The sequence below is a fragment of the Ranitomeya imitator genome, chromosome 5, assembly GCF_032444005.1.
Source record: "Ranitomeya imitator isolate aRanImi1 chromosome 5, aRanImi1.pri, whole genome shotgun sequence".
Lineage (NCBI taxonomy): Eukaryota > Metazoa > Chordata > Amphibia > Anura > Dendrobatidae > Ranitomeya > Ranitomeya imitator.
The window spans coordinates 475,883,944-475,906,789 of NC_091286.1; the positions used below are offsets into that span (position 1 = coordinate 475,883,944).

Here is a 22,846-nt window from a genome sequence, read left to right on the forward strand (position 1 = left end):
AATCAAACCAACTTTCTTAGCAGGAAAAGATGGCGTTCTAATAGGTGGAGCGGTCACCTGGCATGTCGCTGTCAGTACGGGTCGCAGGAATACAGGGTTAACCATTAGTGACTAGCGAGCGTGCTTGGATCTAGCGTTATCTGAGCATCGTGGGTGCTGGAGTAATATGTTCAAATATTACTGTATGATTCGCGGCTCATAGACAGCCACAACACATGCAGGGATTGTTGCCAGTTTGTTAGGCAACCGTGAATCATGCAGCCACAGGGACTCAAACATATTAATCGGGCACCCACGATACTCAGCTAACACCTGAGCATGCTCCGATAACGCTATGTCCGTAGCACGCTCGCTCATCACTATTAACCATGTTCAATTTCAAAGTGTCTCTATTCCAGAAGACACAAGCTACGGTCCTTTAGTTGAACCAATCCAGGCAGTTAATCCCTTAATGACCTGAGGCATTTTTGTTTTTGCATTTTCATTTTTTTGCTACCCTTCTTCCCAGAGCCATAACTTTTCTTTATGTTATAGCAATGTGAGGGCTTATTTTTTGCGGGATGAGTTGTACTTTTGAACAATACCATTGGTTTTAACATATCGTGTACTGGAAAACGGGGAAAAAATTCCAAGCGCGGTGAAATTGCAATAAAAGTGCCCCACACTTGTTTCTTGGGGTTATTTTTTTTTTACCATGTTCACTAAATGCTAAAACAGACCTGCCATTACGATTCTCCAGGTCATTACGAGTTCATAGACACTTTGAATGAAACAAAAAAAATCTAAACAATAAAAAGTACACATATCCCAGCGTCCGTAATGACCCGCCCTATAAAAATGTCCCACTAGTTAACCCCTTTAGTGAACACCATAAAAAAAAAAACAAGGCAAACAATGCTTTATCATCATACCGACAAACAAAAAGTGGAATATCACGCGATCAAAAAACAAATATAAACATGGTACCGCTGAAAATGTCATCTTGTCCTGCAATACACAAGCTGCCATACAGCATCATCAGCAGAAAAATAAAGTCATGCAAAAATAATATCATTTTATATAAAATAGCATTTATTGTATAAAAGTGCCAAGACCTAAAAAAAAATGATATAAATGAGGTATCGTTGTAATCTTACTAACCCGAAAAATAAAACTGCTTTATCAATTTTACCACATGCGGAACAGTATAAACGCCCCCCAAAAGAAATTCATGAATTGCTGTTTTTTGTTCATTCTGCGTAACAAAAATCAAAATAAAAAGCGATCAAAAAATGTCACGTGCCCGAAAATGGTACCAATAAAAACATCAACTCGTCCCGCAAAAAACAAGACCTCACATGACTGTGCGGGCCAAAACATGTAAAAATTGTAGCTCTCAACATATGGTGATGAAAAAACTATAATGAGAGCCGTGTTCCGCAGCTGGCGCTGGGGAACAGCACTTACTGTAACGCTTCTTCCCTGGTGCCCGTCCTTGTGCTACTGATGCAGCACACACATGCCACACGTTTGCCGCAAGTATTACAAAATTGTTTTTGCATTTCTCCTCTGACAAAGCCATTTGGCGGCTTGGAAAAGAAGGCTTTTCAGAGATACTATATTCGACTTTTTGATCTAGTGTTATTCCACTTATTCTTCGGTGGTATGATGAAAAAGCATTTTTTTGCCACCTATTTTATTTATTTTTTTACGGTGTTCACTGCAGGGAATTAACTAGTGTGACAGTTTTATAGATTAGACCATTTTGGACACGACAGTACCAAATGTGTGTACTTCATTTTTTACATTTTTTTTTTGGTCTTCATTTTGTGATTTTTAAAAAATGTTTTTACAATTGTTTAAATTTTTGTTTTTTTAATACTTAGTCCCTCTATAGGAATTTTAACTTTTAGTACTCCGATCACTGGTATAATGCATTCCAATGCACCACAGCACTGCAATACAATATACATGTCAGTATTACATTGACAGAACCGCATGTTACACCATGCTCCTGGTCTAACAAGCCACCATAGCTGACAGATCAGGAGTCATTTGACCTCTTGCTGTCATGATAACCATCGGACCCTCCAAAATTATGCCGACCGGATGGGAGAGGGAGCCCCCCTTCCTCTTCTAGCCTTCTAAATGCTGTGGCTTCTATTGATCATAGTCGGGTGTCAGCCATCACTAAGCGGAGCTCCCGGCAGCGATGGTGCAGGCAATGCTCCAGTACCCACATGATTGCCAGGACGTACTAGTACATCCAATGTCAGGAATTCACTGCAAAATAAGAGGTTCTGGTATGTCCAATGCCGGTAAGGGGTTAAAAACTTATTTTACCTCTCAGAAAAAAAATCAACTGCAACCCCCTGCTGTAATGTCTGTATACTCTATCTTGCATCTTCCCCTGCCCAGGAGCTGTGGTATTATCAGACCATGTTCCTGTAAGGTCAGACACAGCAGGGGCAGGGACCAGGGGTATTTTTGTTTTTGTGTTTCCATTTTTTGATCCCCTTCTTCCCACGGCCATAACTTTTTATTTTTCCGTCAATATGGTCACGTGAGGGCTTATTTTTTTGCATGACGAGTTGTACTTTTGAATGGCACCATTGATTTTACCATATCATGTACTGGAAAACAGGAAAAAAAATTCCATATACGGTGAAATTGCAAAAAAAGTATAATTCCCCAATTGTTTTTTTGGGATTTTTTTTACCACGTTTAATAAATGCAAAAACTGACCTGCCTTTATGATTCTCCAGGTCATTCATTACGCGTTCAGAGACCAAGCATGTCTAGGTTCTTTTTTATTTAAGTGGTGAAAAAAAAATCCAAAGTTTGTAAATGTGCACACGTTGCGGATTGGTTTGCGGATTTTTCTGAACTGTTTTTGCAAAATCCACAGGTAAACCGCACTGCGGAATACCCACGTTTTTTGTGCGGATTCCACCTGTGGTTTTACACCTGCGGATTCCTATTGAGGAGCAGGTGTAAACCGCTGCGGAATCCGCACAAAGAATTGACATGCTGCGGAAAATACAACACTGCGTTTCCGTGTGGTATTTTCCGCAGCATGTGCACTGTGGATTTTGTTTTCCATACGTTTACATGGTACTATACAACGCATGGAAAACAGCTGCACATCCGCAGCGTCAAATCCACTGCTGATCCACAGCAAAATCCGCAATGTGTGCACATAACCGTGGCGTCTCCATTTTTCGGGATCTGAGGCCGGGTGAGGGCTTATTTTTTGTGCGCCGAGCTGATGTTTTTATTGATACCATTTTGGTGTAGATGCAATTTTTGATCGCCCGTTATTGCATTCTATTGCAATGCTGCAGTGACCAAAAAAAACATAATTCTGGCATTTTGATTTTTCTTTTCGCTACGCCGTTTACCAGTTGGATTACTTTTATATATTGATAAATTGGGCGATTCTAAATGCGGTGATACCAAATATGTGTATATTTGATTTTTTTTTTTTATTTTGAATGGGGCGAAAGGGGGGTGATTTGAACTTTTATATTTTTTAAAACTTTTTTTTTTACCTTTTACTTGCTTCAATAGTCTTCATGGGAGACTAGAAGCTCCGATCATCCGATTGCTTGTGCCACATAGAGCAGGGATACAGCCCTGCTCTATGCAGCAGAAATGCTCACTTGCGATGAGCGCTGACCGCTGCTCATAACAATCGGGTTATATCAACCACAGGGGTCTCTAGCAGAGCCCGGGTTGCCATGCCAACCCATCAACAACTCTCGGTAAGTGACACAGGCGCCGATGGTTGGGTTTAATGACGCACTTTCTGCACGTGCATGTTAAATGCCGCTGTCAGAGTTTGACATTGGCATTTAACATGCTAATAGCCGCAGGTAGATCGCAATTCCACCCATGGCTGTTAAGGGCACATGACAGCTGATCAAATCAGCAGTCACGTGCCATAAAAGGTGCGGGCTTATCGCCCCCGCCCGCACCAGACAGGGGGAGGCATCCAATTTTGGATATATCAGTCATTGGATGTTAAGGGGTTAAACATCCAATTGTGGAATTTATTTTTATTCCAATATCTATTAATTAAAATGTACTTTGTCATTGGGAAAACCCTAAACCCCTTCACGCACCGGCCATTTTCCGTTTTTTCCTCCCCTCCTTCCTAGAGTTATAACTTTGTTTTTTTTCTGACAATATAGCGATATGAAGGCTTGCTTTTCACATGATAAGTTGTACTTCTGAATGACACAATTCATTTTACATGTGATGCACTGGAAAGCAGCAGAAAAATTCCAAGTAAGTTGAAATTGCAAAAAAGTTGAAAAAAATACGAGTATGAAGATACCAGACATGTATAGGTTTTTGTTTTTTTATTTATGCGGTGAAAAAAATATCAGAAATTTGTAAAAGAAAAAAAAAAATTCTTCTTTTGCCACCATTTTTTGGGGATATGGCGCTATGTGATGGTTTTTTTTTTGTGCCCTGAGCGGATGTTTTACTGATACTGTTTTGGGGTAGATACAATGTTTTGATCGCTACTTATAGCATTTTATTGCAATGTTGCGGTGGCCAAAAAAAGTAATTCCGGAGTTTCAATCTCTTTTTCCCATTACGCCACTTCCAAGTTAGATTATTTTTTTTATACTTTGATAGATCAGACTTTTGCAAATGCAGAAATACAAAATGTGTGTATTTTTTTATTGCAGCAAAATGGGTGTGATTTTACTTTTTTGTACATATTTTTTCATATCTTTAAAAATTGTTTCTTACTTTTTACTGTATTTAATAGTCCCCTTAGGGGACTTGAAGCTGCGATTGTCTCATCGCTTGCGCTATACATAGCAGTGCATCAGCATGGCTATGTACAGTGATAATCACGATCTCGTATGAAAGCCAGCCACGCCGTTCTTCAGCAGACCCCCGACTGTCATGACAACTATCAGCGCCCCATGATCAAGTAACTGGCGTGCCAATGGGAGCGTGGAACGACTCGCCCCCCTGCTTGCACGTGTTACGTGCTGCTGTCAAGAATTTGAAAGGATTTAACAGGTTAACAGCTGCTGGCAGAGCGTTGCTCGCGTCATGGATGTTAGAGGTACATGATAGCTGAGTAAATCAGACATCAAGTGCAAGGAAAGATTGGGGCTTGGAGTGCGGCCCTGCATCAAAGCCAGGAAGGGAGCCAGCACATCATATGTTGGTAAGAGGTTAAGTGGTAGAAATAAAATGATTATTGGCAGCACGTTATTTCGTGTAAACATGAGATGTGCTGCTGATAACATGATATTCTAGGTCCTAGGAGTACAGAAGAAGAGGCAATTAAATGATTGCAAATCATCTTTTATACGGCCAATTGTAGGTCGTTTAGCCACTTTGATAGTTCTATGTACAGGGATAAATAAAAATCATTGCACCCAACAACCGAACGTTTTGCTCGATCATCGATCTCTCCCGAGTTAGGGATACAGCACTTGACTTCAATACAGGCTGCAGAGCAGAAATCACCAAGCATTTCCTGTTGACCCAATAGGCTCGATCCATCAAAGCTTTTATGACAAAAAAAACTTGCATAAAAGCTTTGAAAAGTTGCACGTCTTCATGAATTAGGAGCGTCTGACTCTGCCATGACCCCTCATCAAGAGCAGCAGGATACATGGCCGTTCTTGATGAATCAGGGCCGTAGACTTAACAGGGCTTGAAGCAAAGGACTAGTGCTGAAATCATTGTCTGTGAAAAGCAAAATGGCACACGCATACACCTAAACACAACTAATACTAGGGGAACAATCCTGGTATAAAGTATCACTAGTACTCAATGACTGCATAAAGAAACATCTATTGGCAAAATATTTCCCCATCTGCATTAAGGACAATGTCATCACCACAAATAGTGCACCCCCAGCCGTTACTTTCGCTCACTCCGAGTATTAATGCTTCCTGGATAACATTTTCACACATCATTAGTTGGTTGCAAAAGTGTTAGATTTACCAAGACACAAAATTTTGTAATCGGTAGGAAAATTAAATTGATGTTTTACTCAAACCATACACCTAAAATTCAGTTTTTATAAGGATATTTCCATTGTTATGTCATATCTCAGCAATGTGCCATCACTTTATGGCTTTGTGGGCTCAAACAACACATCTTGAGAATGATGGGGGCACAGTGTTGACTTGGGCTCTGCACCCACTTTATAGTTTTGCCACAGTGCTGTGCCTCCCTGGCCACCCACCATGTAGGGAGCTGCAGTGAGTATTTAAGTGGCTGAGGCCAGATAAGATCTCCAAAATAGATCTTGGTGGCCAGCAGCATCACTGTACTGGAAAAACCAAGAAGTTGGACCACAATGATCATAAAGTGATTCTTTCTCAAGTTCTTAAAAAAGTTTGGGCGGGATTAGATGAACCTTGTCTGCCTTCTACCACAAATTGTGCCCCTCCTGACCATGGGTTATGTCTGGTATTTCAGCTCCACGTCATTGAAGTGGAGACAGCTGGGCTGCAATACCCCACACACAAGCCAACAACATGTATGAAAGTCTACGCGACGTCTGCCCACCTGGTTTGCATACTGTGTCTCCTTGTCCCGCTCTGTATTAGAATCACAGGAACATTTCTGCTTCTTTACTTGTTTGAGCTTCTCCTCCAGGTCTCGCTGCTCGTCATACAACTCTTCCATCTTCTGCATGTGCTCTGTCTGCAAATATTCAAACTCTTTCTGCAAGGTCTGCTGCTCCACTGTCAGTTCCTTCATAGCTTTCGAGCTACTCAGCATCTCAACTTCCTATCAAAGAAAAATCTTCATTTAAGACTGAAGATCAACGCAAGCTGTAGTCTTCCATTAAAAGTGTAAATCTACATTTGGAAGCCTTCTCTATTATGAATAAAGAATTATTTAAGCAAAAAGCAGAGAGATTTAGTGAATATAGGCCATATATACTGTATCATATCATAGATATATTCATAATTCTGCGGCTTATTGCCGAAAAACAGCAGAGTGGGACAGTTTTCCCTACATCTGAGTACCGTGCAGTGCTTGTGGAATTATTACCATTCCCAAAATTCCATTTACCAGATCAAGTCCTACAAAGACATTGAGCCAACAGGAAATACTTTAACATTTCTGATTTGATTGTGACTGCAGGTCCATAGGATGATACCAGCTGTAACTCAGGATCAATACAAGATAAGCAATGCATTCACAAGGTTTTACATTTATCTAAATAAGACTGTAAAATAGGAACATGCTCGCTATTCTGGAGGGGGGAGGGTCAAATATTATACAAATACATCCAGCTATTTTCAACTTAGGAGTAAAAAAGAGAATGTTGCTGAACTAAAAGAAAGCTCACCTTCAGGTCCCCTGCATGAGCTTAGAGGTGCCCTTGCCTTTTCCCATCACTCAGCATTATGTGGACTTGTACCTGTAATGCTCTGCAGTTATACGAACATGAAGTATGCAAGCACAATGTGGACTAGTATGTGCACTGTTCACCATTGGCAGTTTGAATGATTTTCTCATTTCTCGGAAACAGTCTAGGAGAAATCTGCTTGCTCAGGTGAAAGGTTTAAACCAAGGAGGTGTGTCAGAATCTGCGTCCTAGTGCTGTCAGAAAAGGAAGGAGGCTCCTGCTGCAGCCAGTTGTCTTACAACCAGACACAGGATTGTAATGAGGTAGGAGGAAACAGCATAAGTAGTAGTTCTGGAGAAAATACTATGGCACTCAACTTTGAGAATCATGCAGTAAATTTATTAATAAGACCCAAATGAAAACAGCAGAAAAATTATTTCCAATGTCTTGGCCACACTCGGCCCTTTTCAAGGTATTTCTGTCAGTGAAAGAGTCCAAAAGTCCTGGTAGAGGAAGTTCCTCATCTACAGGAGACATAATGCAGGACTTTTGGACCCCTTCATTGACAAATGCCTTGAAAAGGGCCAAGTGTGGCCAAAACATTGGAAATAATTTTGGATAACGTTGGATTAAGACGTATCATGGCGGATTAAAGATTTTTTTTTCACCCTTTCACCTGGATTGGACGCTGTTCCTTTTTTCATTTGATTGCTGTATTTTCCAAGCGGGTTCCTTGGATTGGAAGCACATGCGTCCTCTTAGTGAAGTGCTGTCGACTGCCCCCTTTTTTTTGTTTGAATGTTTGGTGTCTACAAACTCGTAATGACTTGGAGAATCATAATGGCAGGTCAGTTTTAGCATTTTGTGAACATGGCAAAAATGGCTCTGGGAAGAAGGGGAGCAAAAAACAAAAATGCAAAAACAAAAATACCTCCGGTCGTTAAGGGGTTAAGTCCTCATTCAGATGTCCGTGAATCATGGTTTGAGCACAGGTTGGGTACGGTTATGGTTCCCATAACCAGAGCTTGACAGCCTCATAACACTTTTATGGGGCTGTTGAGTTTTGGTTCCGAGACTCACGGGCACTCCGTACAAATATCTGAATTCAACCATATAAAGAGATTTTCTAACAAGATTACTGAATAGCTTGACGTACAGAAGTGAATGTACGGCCCTACTGTATCTTACTCTAATTATGCCCTTACATTTGATAAATGTGACAGTGACGTGTAATGCAGGTTTTTTTCATGCGTCTCAGCTTTGCATATCACGATATGCAATCTTTCTCGTAAAAGCATATTTTTATGATTTGCACATGGAGACAATTGTTTTTCAGGATGATACATCAATGCATTATCAGCTGTTATTGGACATGAAAATATAAACTATCAATAAAAAGGCTTGTATGCACAGACATACAGTATCAAAAATTACAAGCGTTGAAGTCACAATAGTCCTGTACTTACCATCTGGATTTGGTGCTTTTTCTGTAAAATGTAATTTAATTTCTCTTGCTGTTTAAGAAAGGTCTTCACAACTTCTTCCATAATGTGACCCTTGTCATCTTCACATAGATCATCTTTATTACAGACTGGACTGTCTTTCTCCTCATTGCTGGCTTCTACGGACAGAAGCATACATGATTAATAGGTCATAAAACTGGAGAAAAGAGGATAGCTATGGAAACACCAGGGCATGTGAAATGACTGATCTTAAAGGGAACCTGTCACCTGAATTTGGCGGGACCAGTTTTGGGTCATATGGGCGGGGTTTTCGGGTGTTTGATTCACCCTTTCCTTACCCGCTGGCTGCATGCTGGCTGCAATATTGGATTGAAGTTCATTCTCTGTCCTCCATAGTACACGCCTGCATAAGGCAAGATTGCTTTGTGCAGGCGTGTACTATGGAGGACAGAGAATGAGCTTCAATCCAATATTGCAGCCAGCATGCAGCCAGCGGGTAAGGAAAGGGTGAATCAAACACCCGAAAACTCCGCCCATATGACCCAAAACCTGTCCCGCCAAATTCAGGTGACAGAGTCCCTTTAACAACCTGATCGAAAAGATGCCATTACTAAAATTTAAGAGGGGACTGGATGCCTTTCTTGAAAAGTATAATGTTACAGGATATATACACTAGATTCCTTGATAGGGCGTTGATCCAGGGAACTAGTCTGATTGCCGTATGTGGAGTCCGGAAGGAATTTTTTTCCCCAATGTGGAGCTTACTCTTTGCCTTCCTCTGGATCAACATGTTAGGGCATGTTCGGTTAGGCTATGGGTTGAACTAGATGGACTTAAAAGTCTTCCCTCAACCTTAACCCCTTACTGACCTCCGCTGTACTATTACGGCGGAGGTCGGTACCCCTGCTTTGATGCGGGCTGCGGCGGTGAGCCCGCATCAAAGCCGGGACATGTCAGCTGTTTTGAACAGCTGACATGTGCCCGCAATAGCAGAGGGTGGAATCGCGATTCACCTGCCGCCATTGACTAGTTAAATGCTGCTATCAAATGCTGACAGCGGCATTTAACTACCGCTTCCGACCATTGGGCCGAAAATGAGCGCATCGCCGACCCCGTCACATGATCGGGGGTCAGCGATGCTTCGGCATAACAACCAGAGGTGTCCTTGAGACCTCTATGGTTGTTGATGTCGGCTTGCTGTGAGCGCCACCCTGTGGTCGGCACTCATAGCAAGCCTGTAATTCAGCTACATAGGAGCGATCTATGCATCGCTCTAATGTAGCTGAGCCAATCGAGTTGTGCCAGCTTCTAGCCTCCCATGGAGGCTATTGAAGCATGGCAAAAGTTTAGAAAGAAAAAGTTTAAAATATTACATATACATACATTATATATATATATATATATATATATATATATATATATATATATATATATATATATATATATATATATATATATATATATATATATATATATATACATACACACACATATATATATATATATATATATATATATATATATATATATATATATAAGAACGCAAAAATGGAAAAGGGCAAGGCCTGGAAGGGGTTAATTATTATGCAAAATGTGATTTGGTTAGTCCTTGTGAGCCTCATCCTGCATATACACAACAGCCAAATCAATGACTTCATCTTGATCATTATAAAATAGCGAGTTTCATGAAAATAGAGAAAAATGTAAAGAAAATACAAATAACCATAGCTCATCATTTACTGTATTTTTCGGACCATAAGAGACACTTTTTTTCCCTCCAAATTTGGGAGGAAAGTGTGGGGTGCGTCTTATGGTCCGAATGTAACCTGTGGGGATGGGGCAGTGGCGGAGTGGGATCGCGCACTTGCAGGAGTCAGGAAAATGTTGCCGCTGCAGGAATCTGGCGCTGGGGAAACCACGTAGTCCTAATGCTTAAAGTGAAGGAATATTATTCATTAGCTGCTTCCCCGCCCACTGCTCGGCACTGACAGGTGGGCGGGGAGCAGCAAATGAATATTCCTTCACTTAAACAGCGGATCCACATGGTTTCATCAGCGCTGGATTCCTGCAGCAGCTGGGCAGTTTGGTGGAGGAGGGGGCAGGAGCAGGATGCCACAGGAGGGATCGCCGCATACCTGACTGCACAGCCTGGGCTCCTGCTGAGTGCTCCCGTATAGGACCTGTGTGACGTAATGAAGAGGGCCGGCTGGAGCATCACATGACCGCACAGAGCCCTCCCTCTTCACGATGTCATCAGGTCCTGCAGACACCGCACTACAAACAATGCAGCTTCCTCTTACAAGACCTGTGGTGAGGTAAGGGAGGGGGGCTTTGTGCGGTCATGTGATGCCCCAGCCCTTTTTTACCTCACCACAAGGTCCTGTCAGCTGTAGAGAGAGGCCTTCGGTTTTCTAACATGGTTGGCTGCAGGATCTGCACTGAGCACAGGCTGTACAAGAATTAATTAAAAGTTTATTAATTACAACACATAAAAATACACTCTGCCACTCCTGTGGTGAACTATAACTCCCAGCATGCCTAGTCTGCAGGACTTGCTGGGAGTTATTATTCTTAAAGCAGCACTCCAGTGTTATTTTTCAGTGCTTTAGTGGTGCTTTAAATATAAGCCCTGTGCCCCCATTTTTATACTCGCCCTGCAGCGTCTTCATATACTACTTTACAGACACCACACTGGTCCCGACTCCCGCAGCACCATCTTCTACCCGCAGCTACCAGCATAATAACATACCATTACATATAATAACACTACATATAATAGTATGCTATTCATGTTATTAAATATTTTACCACATTTTTTGCTTCAAATATTTTTTTCCCCATTGTCCACCTCTAAAACCTGGGTGCGTCTTATATTCCAAAAAATACTGTAAATCTCCTGGATTCCAGTGCACTACATTTTGTAACAAAGCGCTTCTCATAAGGCATACACAATGTCTGCTCAGTCTACACTATACTGTACAGTGTACCATTAAAGAGTGCCACATACATTTCAGTCCATGCAACATGAGGTAGGGTGCAACCATGTAGAGTGCCTTAAAAAAGTATTCATCAAACAACATTATGGAAATCAAAAGGAGCACACCAGACATGTCAAGGATAAAGTTGTGAAAAAGCGTAAAGCAGGGTTAGATTATAAAAAAAAATTAAAAAAAATAGCCCAAGCTCTGAACATCTGACGGAGCACTATTCAATCACTCATAAAAAAATGGAAGGAGTGGCACAACTGCAAGCCTACCCAACTCAAATGCAATTCTACCAAGACATGGCCGTCCACCTAAACTAACATCCCAAGCAAGGCAAGCACTAGAAGCAGCCAAGAAGCCCATGGTCACTGTGGAGGAGCTGCAGAGATCCACTGTTCAGGTGGGATAATCTGTCCATAGGACAACTGTTAGTTGTATGTTGAAAGCAAGCCATAAGAAGTCCACCTTGCAGTTTGGAAATAGCAAATGTAGGGGACACAGCTACCAAAAAGGAAGAAAGTGCTCTGGTCAGATGAGACCAAAGTAGGACTTTTTGAGTTAAAATCAAAACGTTATGTGTGGTTGAAAACTAACACTGGCAGTGAGGATGGTGTTTTCAGGGTGAAGTGCAAACATTGTAGTTAGTGATGAGTGAATATACTCGTTTCTCGAGCATGCTCAGGGGTTCTCCGAGTATTTTTAAGTGCTCGGAGATTTAGTTTTTCTTGCTGCAGCTGAATGATTTACATCTGTTAGCCAGCATAAGTCCATGTGGGGGTTGCCTGTTTGCTAGGGAATCCCCACATGTACTTATGCTGGCTAACAGATGTGAATTATTCAGCTGCTGCAAGAAAAACTAAATCAATCTCCGAGCACTAAAAAATACTCGGAGGACCCCCGAGCGTGCTCAGGAAATCTCGAGTAACAAGTATATTCGCTCATCACTAATTGTAGTGGCAGCATCATGCGGTGAAAATGTCCTTCTTCAGCAGGATGGAGCTAAATACAAGGCAATCCTGGAGGAAAACCTGTTGGCTGGAAACTACTTGAGACTGTGAAGTAGGTTCACCTTCCAGCAGGATGATGACCCTAAACATACTGTATTGCCAGCGCTACAATGGACTGAAGGATTTTTTTTTCTTCATTTTTAGTTTTTTCTTAATGTAAGAAGCTTTACTACAAGTGCTAGAGTAAAGGACATATTCTCCTCTGCCTCCTCCTTTCCACCTCCTGCTCCAAAGCCCCTGGCGGCAGCAATATTTTGCACTTAACGTAGTGATGGTCTTACAAGACTTCTGTAGTTGTATGGTTATTTGTTGTATAGTCAAAAAAAAATGATACTTTGGATTGGGAAAAGAGCACTAAATAAAAATTTGTATTGATTTTGTGAACAAAGATTAAATGGTGGCCCGCCTGGCACAGAGATATCGGGAAGGCAGTAAAGGGAGAACGGTGGGAACATTAGGATCTCTGCATCTTTTATAGCCTGTGATTGTTTAATAAATCTTTTTCCGCTATATGCCGCGGTCCATAAAGAGGAGTGTAAAGCAGCAAATAGTACGATTCATGTGGCTTATCCCTCACCTTAGCCGAGTATATAACAGGCAGAGAATGGGAACAGTGTCATGAGATTCACAAGGCGAGCCTATAAATAGCCAGCTCATAGAATCTCGGCAAACTACTTGCACAAACAGGATTAATGCTAGAAAAGAAGAACAGCCATGTGTTTAGCATCCATTACCATGTGATGTCCTTCTCTTCAAATCAACTGGATTCCGATCCGCTAGGGCGAGTTAACACTAGACGATTATCGGGAACGTATGTTCATAGGAAAGCTTCTAATCGGAAAGTGGAAACAGGCTACAGATAACCCAACGAATGAGAAAAGGATTGTTTGTCAGGTGAAAGGATTTGAATTCCAGCATAAAATTCATTGTTCTCAACAGCACATGATCCCGTGTAAACATGATATGTGCTGCTGCTGAAAACAATGACAGTCTGTATCAGCATTGGGTCAGCCTGTCTAAATGGCTGACGACTGGCAAACGTGTAGAAGGGGTAACAAAGGATCTGATACATTTAAACTCTACACCCCACTCAAGTTATAGACCACATAAACACGATGTATAGGGTTGCGATTCCTATGCATCCTCTGGTTTGTGTCTTGGGTTTTGTGGATGGGGTTGCTGAAGATGCAAACATAAGGTTGGCACTTAAAAGAACATTATATCACGACAGGAAAATTATAGCAGCACCCTGGTTGGACAGGGTGCCACCTACGTTTAGGGAATTTATGGAAAAAACAAATCTACTGCTACATCTGGAAGAAGGAGTATATCAAAAGAGGAGAGCCCTGCTTAAATTCTGTAAAATATGGGAGGACTGGAAAATCCACCAAGGGATGGATATTATGTCCTTACTTGGGAGTGAGGGGTAATATTATTACTCGTGTCGAGCGAGATATGTCTGACTAAGGTCCTTGAAGTGATGCATATAAAATCTGTTTCAGGTAGAAGCTAAAGAACATGGAGACTTGAGACTTATTTTTCATAATGTTTATTTGCACATGAGTGTACAGATTGCCGTATTCAGCTTAAATACTGTATATACTAGGGTGCCAAGAAAGTGCATGGTAAAAATTAAGTTGCAAGTTTTTGAAGGTCTTACCTCCTAATTTTGTTCCTTTTTGGTCATAGATATTTTATAATTTTCTTTTTTTAAGATTAGTTATCATTTACTGGTTGCTCAATGGCACATCATATTGCAGTTTTAAATGTTTGTTTAGTATTTATCGTCATGCATATCCCGCGTTATGTATGGTATGTTATGCCGTTTACCGATCAGATTAAAGGGAACCTGTCACCCCGTTTTTTGAGATTGAGCTATAAATACTGTTAAATAGGGCCTGCGCTGTGTGTTCCTATAGTGTATGTAGTGTACCCCGATTCCCCATGTATGCTGAGAAATAACTTACCAAAGTCGCCGTTTTCGCCTGTCAATCAGGCTGGTCAGGTCGGGAGGGCGTGGTGACATCGCTGGTTCTTCCTCAGCTTTACGTTGGTGGCGTAGTGGTGAACAAGCAGCGCGCGATCTGCGCTGTCATCCCTTTCGTCGGTGGGGGCGGCCATCTTCCTGGGGCCGCGCGTGCGCAGATCGAGTGCTCTGCTGCACGGGGCTTCAGGAAAATGGCCGCGGGATGCCGCGCGTGCGCATTAGAGATCGCGGCGGCCATTTTCCCAAAGCCGAGTTTGCATCTCGGCTTTGGGAAAATGGCCGCCGCGATCTCTAATGCGCACGCGCGGCATCCCGCGGCCATTTTCCTGAAGCCCCGTGCAGCAGAGCACTCGATCTGCACACGCGCGGCCCCAGGAAGATGGCTGCCCCCACCGACGAAAGGGACAACAGCGCAGATCGCGCGCTGCTTGTTCACCACTACGCCACTACGCCACCAACGTAAAGCTGAGGAAGAACCAGCGATGTCACCACGCCCTCCCGACCTGACCAGCCTGATTGACAGGCGAAAACGGCGACTTTGGTAAGTTATTTCTCAGCATACATGGGGAATCAGGGTACACTACATACACTATAGGAACACACAGCGCAGGCCCTATTTAACAGTATTTATAGCTCAATCTCAAAAAACGGGGTGACAGGTTCCCTTTAATTGATTTTATATTTTGACAGATCAGGCGTTTCTGAACGAGGCGATACCAAATGTGTGTATGTGGGTATGTCTGCGTGTATATATATATATATATATATATATATATATATATATATATATATATATATATATATATATATATATACTTGAGTATAAGCCGAGAACTTTGGGCTGAAAGTGCCCCTCTCGGCTTATACTCCAGTCACGGTGGGCGACAGGGTCGGCGGGTGAGGGGGAGAGGGCGCTGAGGCATATTTACCTGCTTCTGGCGCTCCTCCTGCCTGTCCCACGGTCTCCGGATGCCGCAGCTCTTCCCCTCTTCAGCGGTCACGTGGGACTGCTCATTAGAGAAATGAATATGGACTCCACTCCCATAGGGGTGGAGCCGCATATTCATTTCTCTAATGAGCGGTAACGGTGACCGCTGATAGAGGAAGAGGCTGCGGCACCGAAGACCAGCTGTCCGGGGGAAGGAGCGGGACGCCAGGAGCAGGTATTACATATTCACCTGTCCACGTTCCACACGCCGGGCGCCGCTCTGTCTTCGCGTCCTCTTGCACTGACTGTTCAGGTCAGAGGGCGCGATGACGCATATAGTGTGCGCGGCGCCCTCTGCCTGATCAGTCAGTGCAGAGAGACGCCGAGACGGGACGCTGAGGAGCTGCAAGCAAGAAAGGTGAGTATGGCTTTTTATTTTTTATTATTGCAGCAGCAATGGCACAGCTTTATACGGAGCATCTATGGGGCAATAATGAACGGTGCAGAGCACTATATGGCACAGCTATGGGGCAATAATGAACGGTGCAGAGCACTATATGGCACAGCTATGGGGCAATAATGAACAGTGCAGAGCACTATATGGCACAGCTATGGGGCAATAATGAACGGTGTGGAGCATCTATTTTTATCTTTGAAATTCACCGGTGTAATATATATGTAATATATATATATATATATATATATATATATATATATATATATATATATATATATATATATATATATATATATATATATATATATATATATATATATATATATATATATATATATATATATATGTACACACACATACATATACACATGCCGTATATACTCGAGTATAAGCCGACCCGTGTATAAGCCGACCCCCCTACTTTTGCCACAAAAAACTGGGAAAACTTAATGACTCGAGTATAAGCCTAGAGTGGGAAATGCAGCAGCTACCGGTAAATGTCAAAAGTAAAGATACCAATAAAAGTAAAATTAATTGAGACATCAGTAGGTTAAGTGTTTTTGAATATCCATATTGAATCAGGAGCCCCATATAATGCTCCATACAGTTTATGATGGGCCCCATAAGATGCTCCATATTAAAATATGCCCCATATAATCCTGCATAAAGGCTAATAATGGCCCCATAAGATGTTCCATAGACACATTTGCCCAATATAATGCTGCACAAATGCGGATTATGGCACTATAAGATGCTCCATAAAGATATTTGCCCCATATAGTGCTGCACAAACCTTGATTATGGCCCTATAAGATGCTCCATACAGACACTTGCCCCACATAGTGCTGCACAAACGTTAATTACGGCTCCATACAGACACTTGCCCCATATAGTGCTGCACAAACGTTGATTACAGCCCCATACAGACACTTGCCCCATATAGTGCTGCACAAACGTTAATTACGGCCCCATACAGACACTTGCCCCATATAGTGCTGCACAAACATTATGGCCCCATATAGTGCTGCACAAACGTTATGGCCCCATATAGTGCTGCACAAACGTTATGGCCCCATATAGTGCTGCACAAACGTTATGGCCCCATATAGTGCTGCACAAACGTTATGGCCCCATATAGTGCTGCACAAACGTTATGGCCCCATATAGTGCTGCACAAACGTTATGGCCCCATATAGTGCTGCACAAACGTTATGGCCCCATATAGTGCTGCACAAACGTTATGGCCCCATACAGTGCTGCACAAACGTTATGGCCCCATAGATGCTCCATACAGACACTTGCCCCATTTGCGGTTGCTGCAATAAAAAAAAATAAATCACATACTCACCTCTCCGTCGCTCAGGCCCCCGGCACTTTCAATATTCATCTGCTCCTTGTTCCGGCGCCGCTCCATCTTCAGCACTGACGTTCAGGCAGAGGGTGCGCACTAACAACCGCACCCTCTAACCTGAGTGTCACAGCTGAAGACGGAGCGGCACTGGAACGAGGAGCAGATGAATATCGCGCAGCGCTCCCCCTCCCCACTATACTCACCTACTCCTGGCGCGGTGCAGTCCCTGCTTCCCCAACGCCACAGCTTCATCCTGTACTGAGCGGTCACATGTACCGCTCATTACAGTAATGAATATGCGGCTCCACCCCTATTGGAGGTGGAGCCGCATATTCATTACTGTAATGAGCGGTACATGTGACCGCTCAGTACAGGATGAAGCTACCGGCGCCGGGGAAACCAGGGACCTGCAGGGACCGCGCCAGGAGTAGGTGAGTATAAATAGACAGCCCCCGCTCCCCCTCCCCTGCCGACCCCTGGGTATGACTCGAGTATAAAGGTACCTTCACACTGAACGATATCGCTAGCGATCCATGACATTGCAGCGTCCTGGCTAGCGATATCGTTCAGTTTGACAGGCAGCAGCGATCAGGATCCTGCTGTGCTGTCGTTGGTCGGAGCTAGAAGGCCAGAACTTTCTTTCGTCGCTGGATCTCCCGTAGACATCGCTGAATCGGCGTGTGTGACGCCGATTCAGCGATGTCTTCGCTGGTAACCAGGGTAAACATTGGGTTACTAAGCGCAGGGCCGCGCTTAGTAACCCGATGTTTACCCTGGTTACCATCGTAAAAGTAAAAAAAAAAAACAGTACATACTTACCTTCCGCTGTCTGTCCCCGGCGCTGTGCTTCTCTGCACTGGCTGTGCGCGCCGGCCAGCTGGAAAGCACAGCGGTGACGTCACCGCTCTGCTTTCCGGCCGCTGTGCTCACAGTCCGTGCAGGAAAGCACAGCGCTGGGGACAGACAGCGGAAGGTAAGTATGTACTGTTTGTTTTTTTTACTTTTACGATGGTAACCAGGGTAAACATCGGGTTACTAAGCGCGGCCCTGCGCTTAGTAACCCGATGTTTACCCTGGTTACCGGCATCGTTGGTCACTGGAGAGCTGTCTGTGTGACAGCTCTCCAGCGACGCTGCAGCGATCCGGATCGTTGTCTGGATCGCTGCAGCGTCGTTTAGTGTGAAGGTACCTTAAGCCGAGAGGGGGACTTTCAGCCCAAAAAAGTGGGCTGAAAATGAATGTATGTATGTATGTATGTATGTATGTATGTATGTATGTATGTATATATACTAAATTTAATGTCAACATATTTTACATGGTGAATCCTTATGCCAAAAGGAACAAATTTGAGGGGTGAGACTTACCAATCTGCAAAGTTCATTTTTCCTTGGCACCCTAGTATATACTCGTGTATAAGCCGAGTTTTTGAGCCCATTTTTTTGTGCTGAAACACATCCTACTTGCCTTCCTGCGAGCCCTCACTGCATCTCGTTCATTCCGGTGCCAGCAGCATTTCTGGTCGAGCGATCACGTGGTCCCGCTCATAAATGTAATGAATATTCACCCCTCTCCACTCCCATAGGCGTGGAGTGAATATTCATTACCTTAATGAGCAGGGTTACGTGATCGCTCGGCATGAAGAGATGCCGACGCTGGAACGAAATGCAGCGGGGGCGCGCAGGAAGGCGAGTAGGAGGTTTGCTTTTTTTTTTAACAGGAACCATGCAAACAAGGATAGGGGATAAGGAACCATGCATACAAGGATAGGGGATAAGGAGCCATGCATACAAGGATAGGGGATAAGGAGCCATGCATACAAGGATAGGGGATAAGGAGCCATGCAAACAAGGATAAGATGGGGGAGCCATGCAGACAAGGATGATAGGGGGAGCCACGCAGACAAGGACAGGGACGGGGGAGCCACGCAGACAAGGACGGGGGAGCCACGCAGACAAGGACAGGGACGGGGGAGCCACGCAGACAAGGACAGGGACGGGGGAGCCACGCAGACAAGGACAGGACGGGGGAGCCACGCAGACAAGGACAGGGATGGGGAGCTACGCAGACAAGGATGGGGACTGGGGAGCCATGCAGACAATGACGGGGACAGGGGGAGTCATGCGGACAAGGACGGGGATGAGGAACCATGCATACCAGGATAGGAATGAAAGGACAATGCATACCCGGCTTATACCCAGTTTTTCATGGCAAAATTAGGTGCCTCAGCTTATACTCGAGTATATACAGTAATGAGATAATTGCTAATTGCTATGTGGTCTGGAACAAGGGGGTAGAGGGTTTAGTTGGTTATTGACTACTTGTATGTTGAAAAATTCCTTAAAATTTATAGGATTTAAAAATTAAACACCCTAGGAATAGACCAATTCCACCGAGTACAATTTAAGGAGTAGAAGTCAAAATATGCAGGGGAAGGGATGAAACCTAATAGAGCATGAAGGAGTGGTCTGATGTTTTTTTTTTCCTATGGACAGATCTGAAATACTAAAGGGAGGCATAATAACCCTCTCTCAAGCTAGTGGAGCCAATGCAGGCCACTTCGTTGATCAGAACCAGTGTGGTGTCTAGATGTCACAGGACCACTGAAGCCTCTGATTGCCTGCAGTGGTAAGGTGACATGGAAGTGTAAATCATCGGATGTTTTTCTGATGACGTGCTGCTAACTACATACATAATATGTCTGCAAAAGTATAGTGTTATGAGTCAGACATGCAAGAAGAAGTGTTTGAGACAAAACCCCCTGTAGACTGTTAAGTTTTGACAGTCTGCAGTCACCACTAGGGGGAGCTTATGGTATAAGGTGTAAATATAGTCTGCATTATTATCAGTATACACTATAGGGGCCTCCACTACTGGACAACCCCAAATTAAACAATTTAGGACCCCAATTGAAATAAAAACAGTGCACACTTGACTATCACTTCGGTGTGTTCCAGTGATATCGACATTGCTGTCCCCGAATAGTGACGTGACTGGTGTCATGTGCAGGCTGCTGCCAATGGGCAGCCCCTCGTCAGCTGCATCCTTTACTATTTCAGAGTGGACGTCTGCTTTGTCAGAATACTGATGGGCAGCCGCAGGTGACGAGCGGATGGAACAGCGGTGCTGCTGCAGGAGGTAAGTATACATGATTTTATTTTAAGAGTATCACCCTGAATTGATTAAGCTAGAGTTGACCAGCAGTGGAGAATCCCTTTAAAGGGTTTGTGCCAAGTTTGGAAGTTATCCTCTATCCATCTTCCTGATCGCTGGAAGTCTGACTGTCTAGACCACCAAAAGATCCCTGAGAACAGAGCTCTGAGAACCCTGTCTGAATGGTAAGGAGTATGAGCATGCACCCAAAGGTCCATTCATTTTCTGTGGGACTACCAGAGATAGGAGAGCACAGTGCTTGGCCATCTCCAACAGTCCCATGTAGAATGAATGGAGCAGAAGTAAGCAGCTCAACCTCCTCTCCATTCAGACAGGACTTCTAGAGCTCTGTGCCCATACAATGCCGCCCTTACTTAGAGCAGCATGGTCTGATGACCGGTTACTTTCAGCTCCCCATAATGGCTTTATATCCATGCAGAGGATAAGTGAAGGCTGGAAGTATATGTTCAGGAGAGACCAGAACGTGTTCAGAGATATGGTGCTTGCTGTGAAGTCATGTTATTTGGCACCTAAACAATATTTTCTTAAATGTGGCAGAATACTTATGTGTTTCATTGAGCAAAAAAGCTCTTTCAGCAAAAAAAAGGATGTATTTCAATATAGTAAATCATTTTCAGTGTATTATGTATTGACTGATGAACATCATTCAACATCTCCCTACTCTCGTGTCTTCAGCACAGCTGAACGGCAGCTTCCAAGTCTTATCACATTATGTCACATCCTCGGGGACAGCAAAACAATCAGGAAGATAATTCCAGGTATCAACAGAAAACTAAGCTGTTAATCTGGGCATCTTGCAATATTCCTTGCAGGATCATGGCTTCTGCTGTTCACATGCGTTACTTACCTTGTCTATTACTGGACTCACTATCTGTTTTCAGATCTACGCTCTGATGTTCCTCCATGGAGAGGTCAGGGTATGAGGTAGCAGATTTATGCTTTGTGCTCTGGGCCTGGTTTTCAGACTGCGCCACTGACTGCTTGTTCGTCTCGGCTTCTCTTCTTATGGGTTTGGAGTCCTTACATTGCGATACAGCAGCAGAAAGGGACACATTTGGCGCCACAACTTTATCGTACATATAGAGATAGTAACTGAAAAAATAAACGGAAAAAAAAATATTAAAGAAAAATCTGATACATAAACATTGGAAATATAGCTTATATTTTAAAGGAATCTGTCAGCAGGGTTTCCTATGTAATCGGAGAGCAGCATAATATACACACATTGTTAGTACCCCTCGTTTAATTACAGAAAAACCCACAATGGTCACAGAAATAACTTGAATCTGACAAAAGTAATAATCAATAAAAGATCTATGAATATGAACAAATGAAAGTCAGACATTGCTTTTCAACCATGCTTCCACAGAATAAAAAAAAAAAAAAACACACAACTCATGAAGTAGCCCTAGAAATCCATGATGGTTCCCTTAACTTAATATTTTGAGGCACAACCGTTTGAGGCAATCACACGATTCCGGTAACTGTCAATGAGACTTCTGCACCTCTCAACAGGTATTTTGGCCCACTCCTCAAGAGTAAACTGCTCCAGTTGTCTCGTGTTTGAAGGTTGCCTTTTCCAGACGGCATGTTTCAGCTCTTTCCAAAGATGCGCAGCAGGATTTAGGTCAGGGCTCATAGAAGGCACTAACCTAAATCAGGGGTACAAACAATTTTGACCACGTGTGTAGATCAAGAGAGCCCGATTACAGCAATGTATCAGTTACTGGGCTAATTGGTGCAGAGTTGATAAAACAGGGATTCTATCTGCTGTCCCTGTAGCAGTGCTCAAATGCTGAGCCCCGTAAAAACCCGCCCACACCTCTTATTGGCAGCTTCCCATTTACACTGTGCTTTGCCAGAAAGCTGCCAATCAGTGGTGGAGGTGTGCTACACAGATTAGCCTGACTGGACTACAGTGAAACCTAGTCAGGCAGTGACAATCTCCTGCTGATAAAACACTGATTGTATTGAAACTATAACACGCAGCCTAATAAGTGATAAATCCCTGCAATCAGGCTCTCTTCCTCCATATGATGCTGCTCTCAGATTAAACATTAAAACCTGCTGACAGATTCCCTTTAAGATCTCTGCTTGCCATCAATTAATAGAAATGGGCTTAAAGAGGACCTGTCACTAGGTGAAAAGTGACCTAGTATTTACACTGCTCAAAA

General features: G+C 43.2%; 1 protein-coding gene across 2 annotated transcripts in view; it reads right to left on the reverse strand.

Annotated features, from left to right (window-relative positions):
• Positions 1-22,846, reverse strand: part of SKIL (SKI like proto-oncogene) — a 51,375-nt gene that overhangs the window by 1,136 nt on the left and 27,393 nt on the right. For both annotated transcript variants that reach the window (XM_069727338.1, XM_069727339.1), the window contains exons 4-6: positions 21,520-21,764; positions 8,791-8,945; positions 6,532-6,756 (exon numbers count right to left, since the gene is read on the reverse strand). In XM_069727338.1, the coding sequence (XP_069583439.1) occupies positions 6,532-6,756; positions 8,791-8,945; positions 21,520-21,764 (625 nt within the window). The remainder of the gene's footprint in view (positions 1-6,531; positions 6,757-8,790; positions 8,946-21,519; positions 21,765-22,846) is intronic.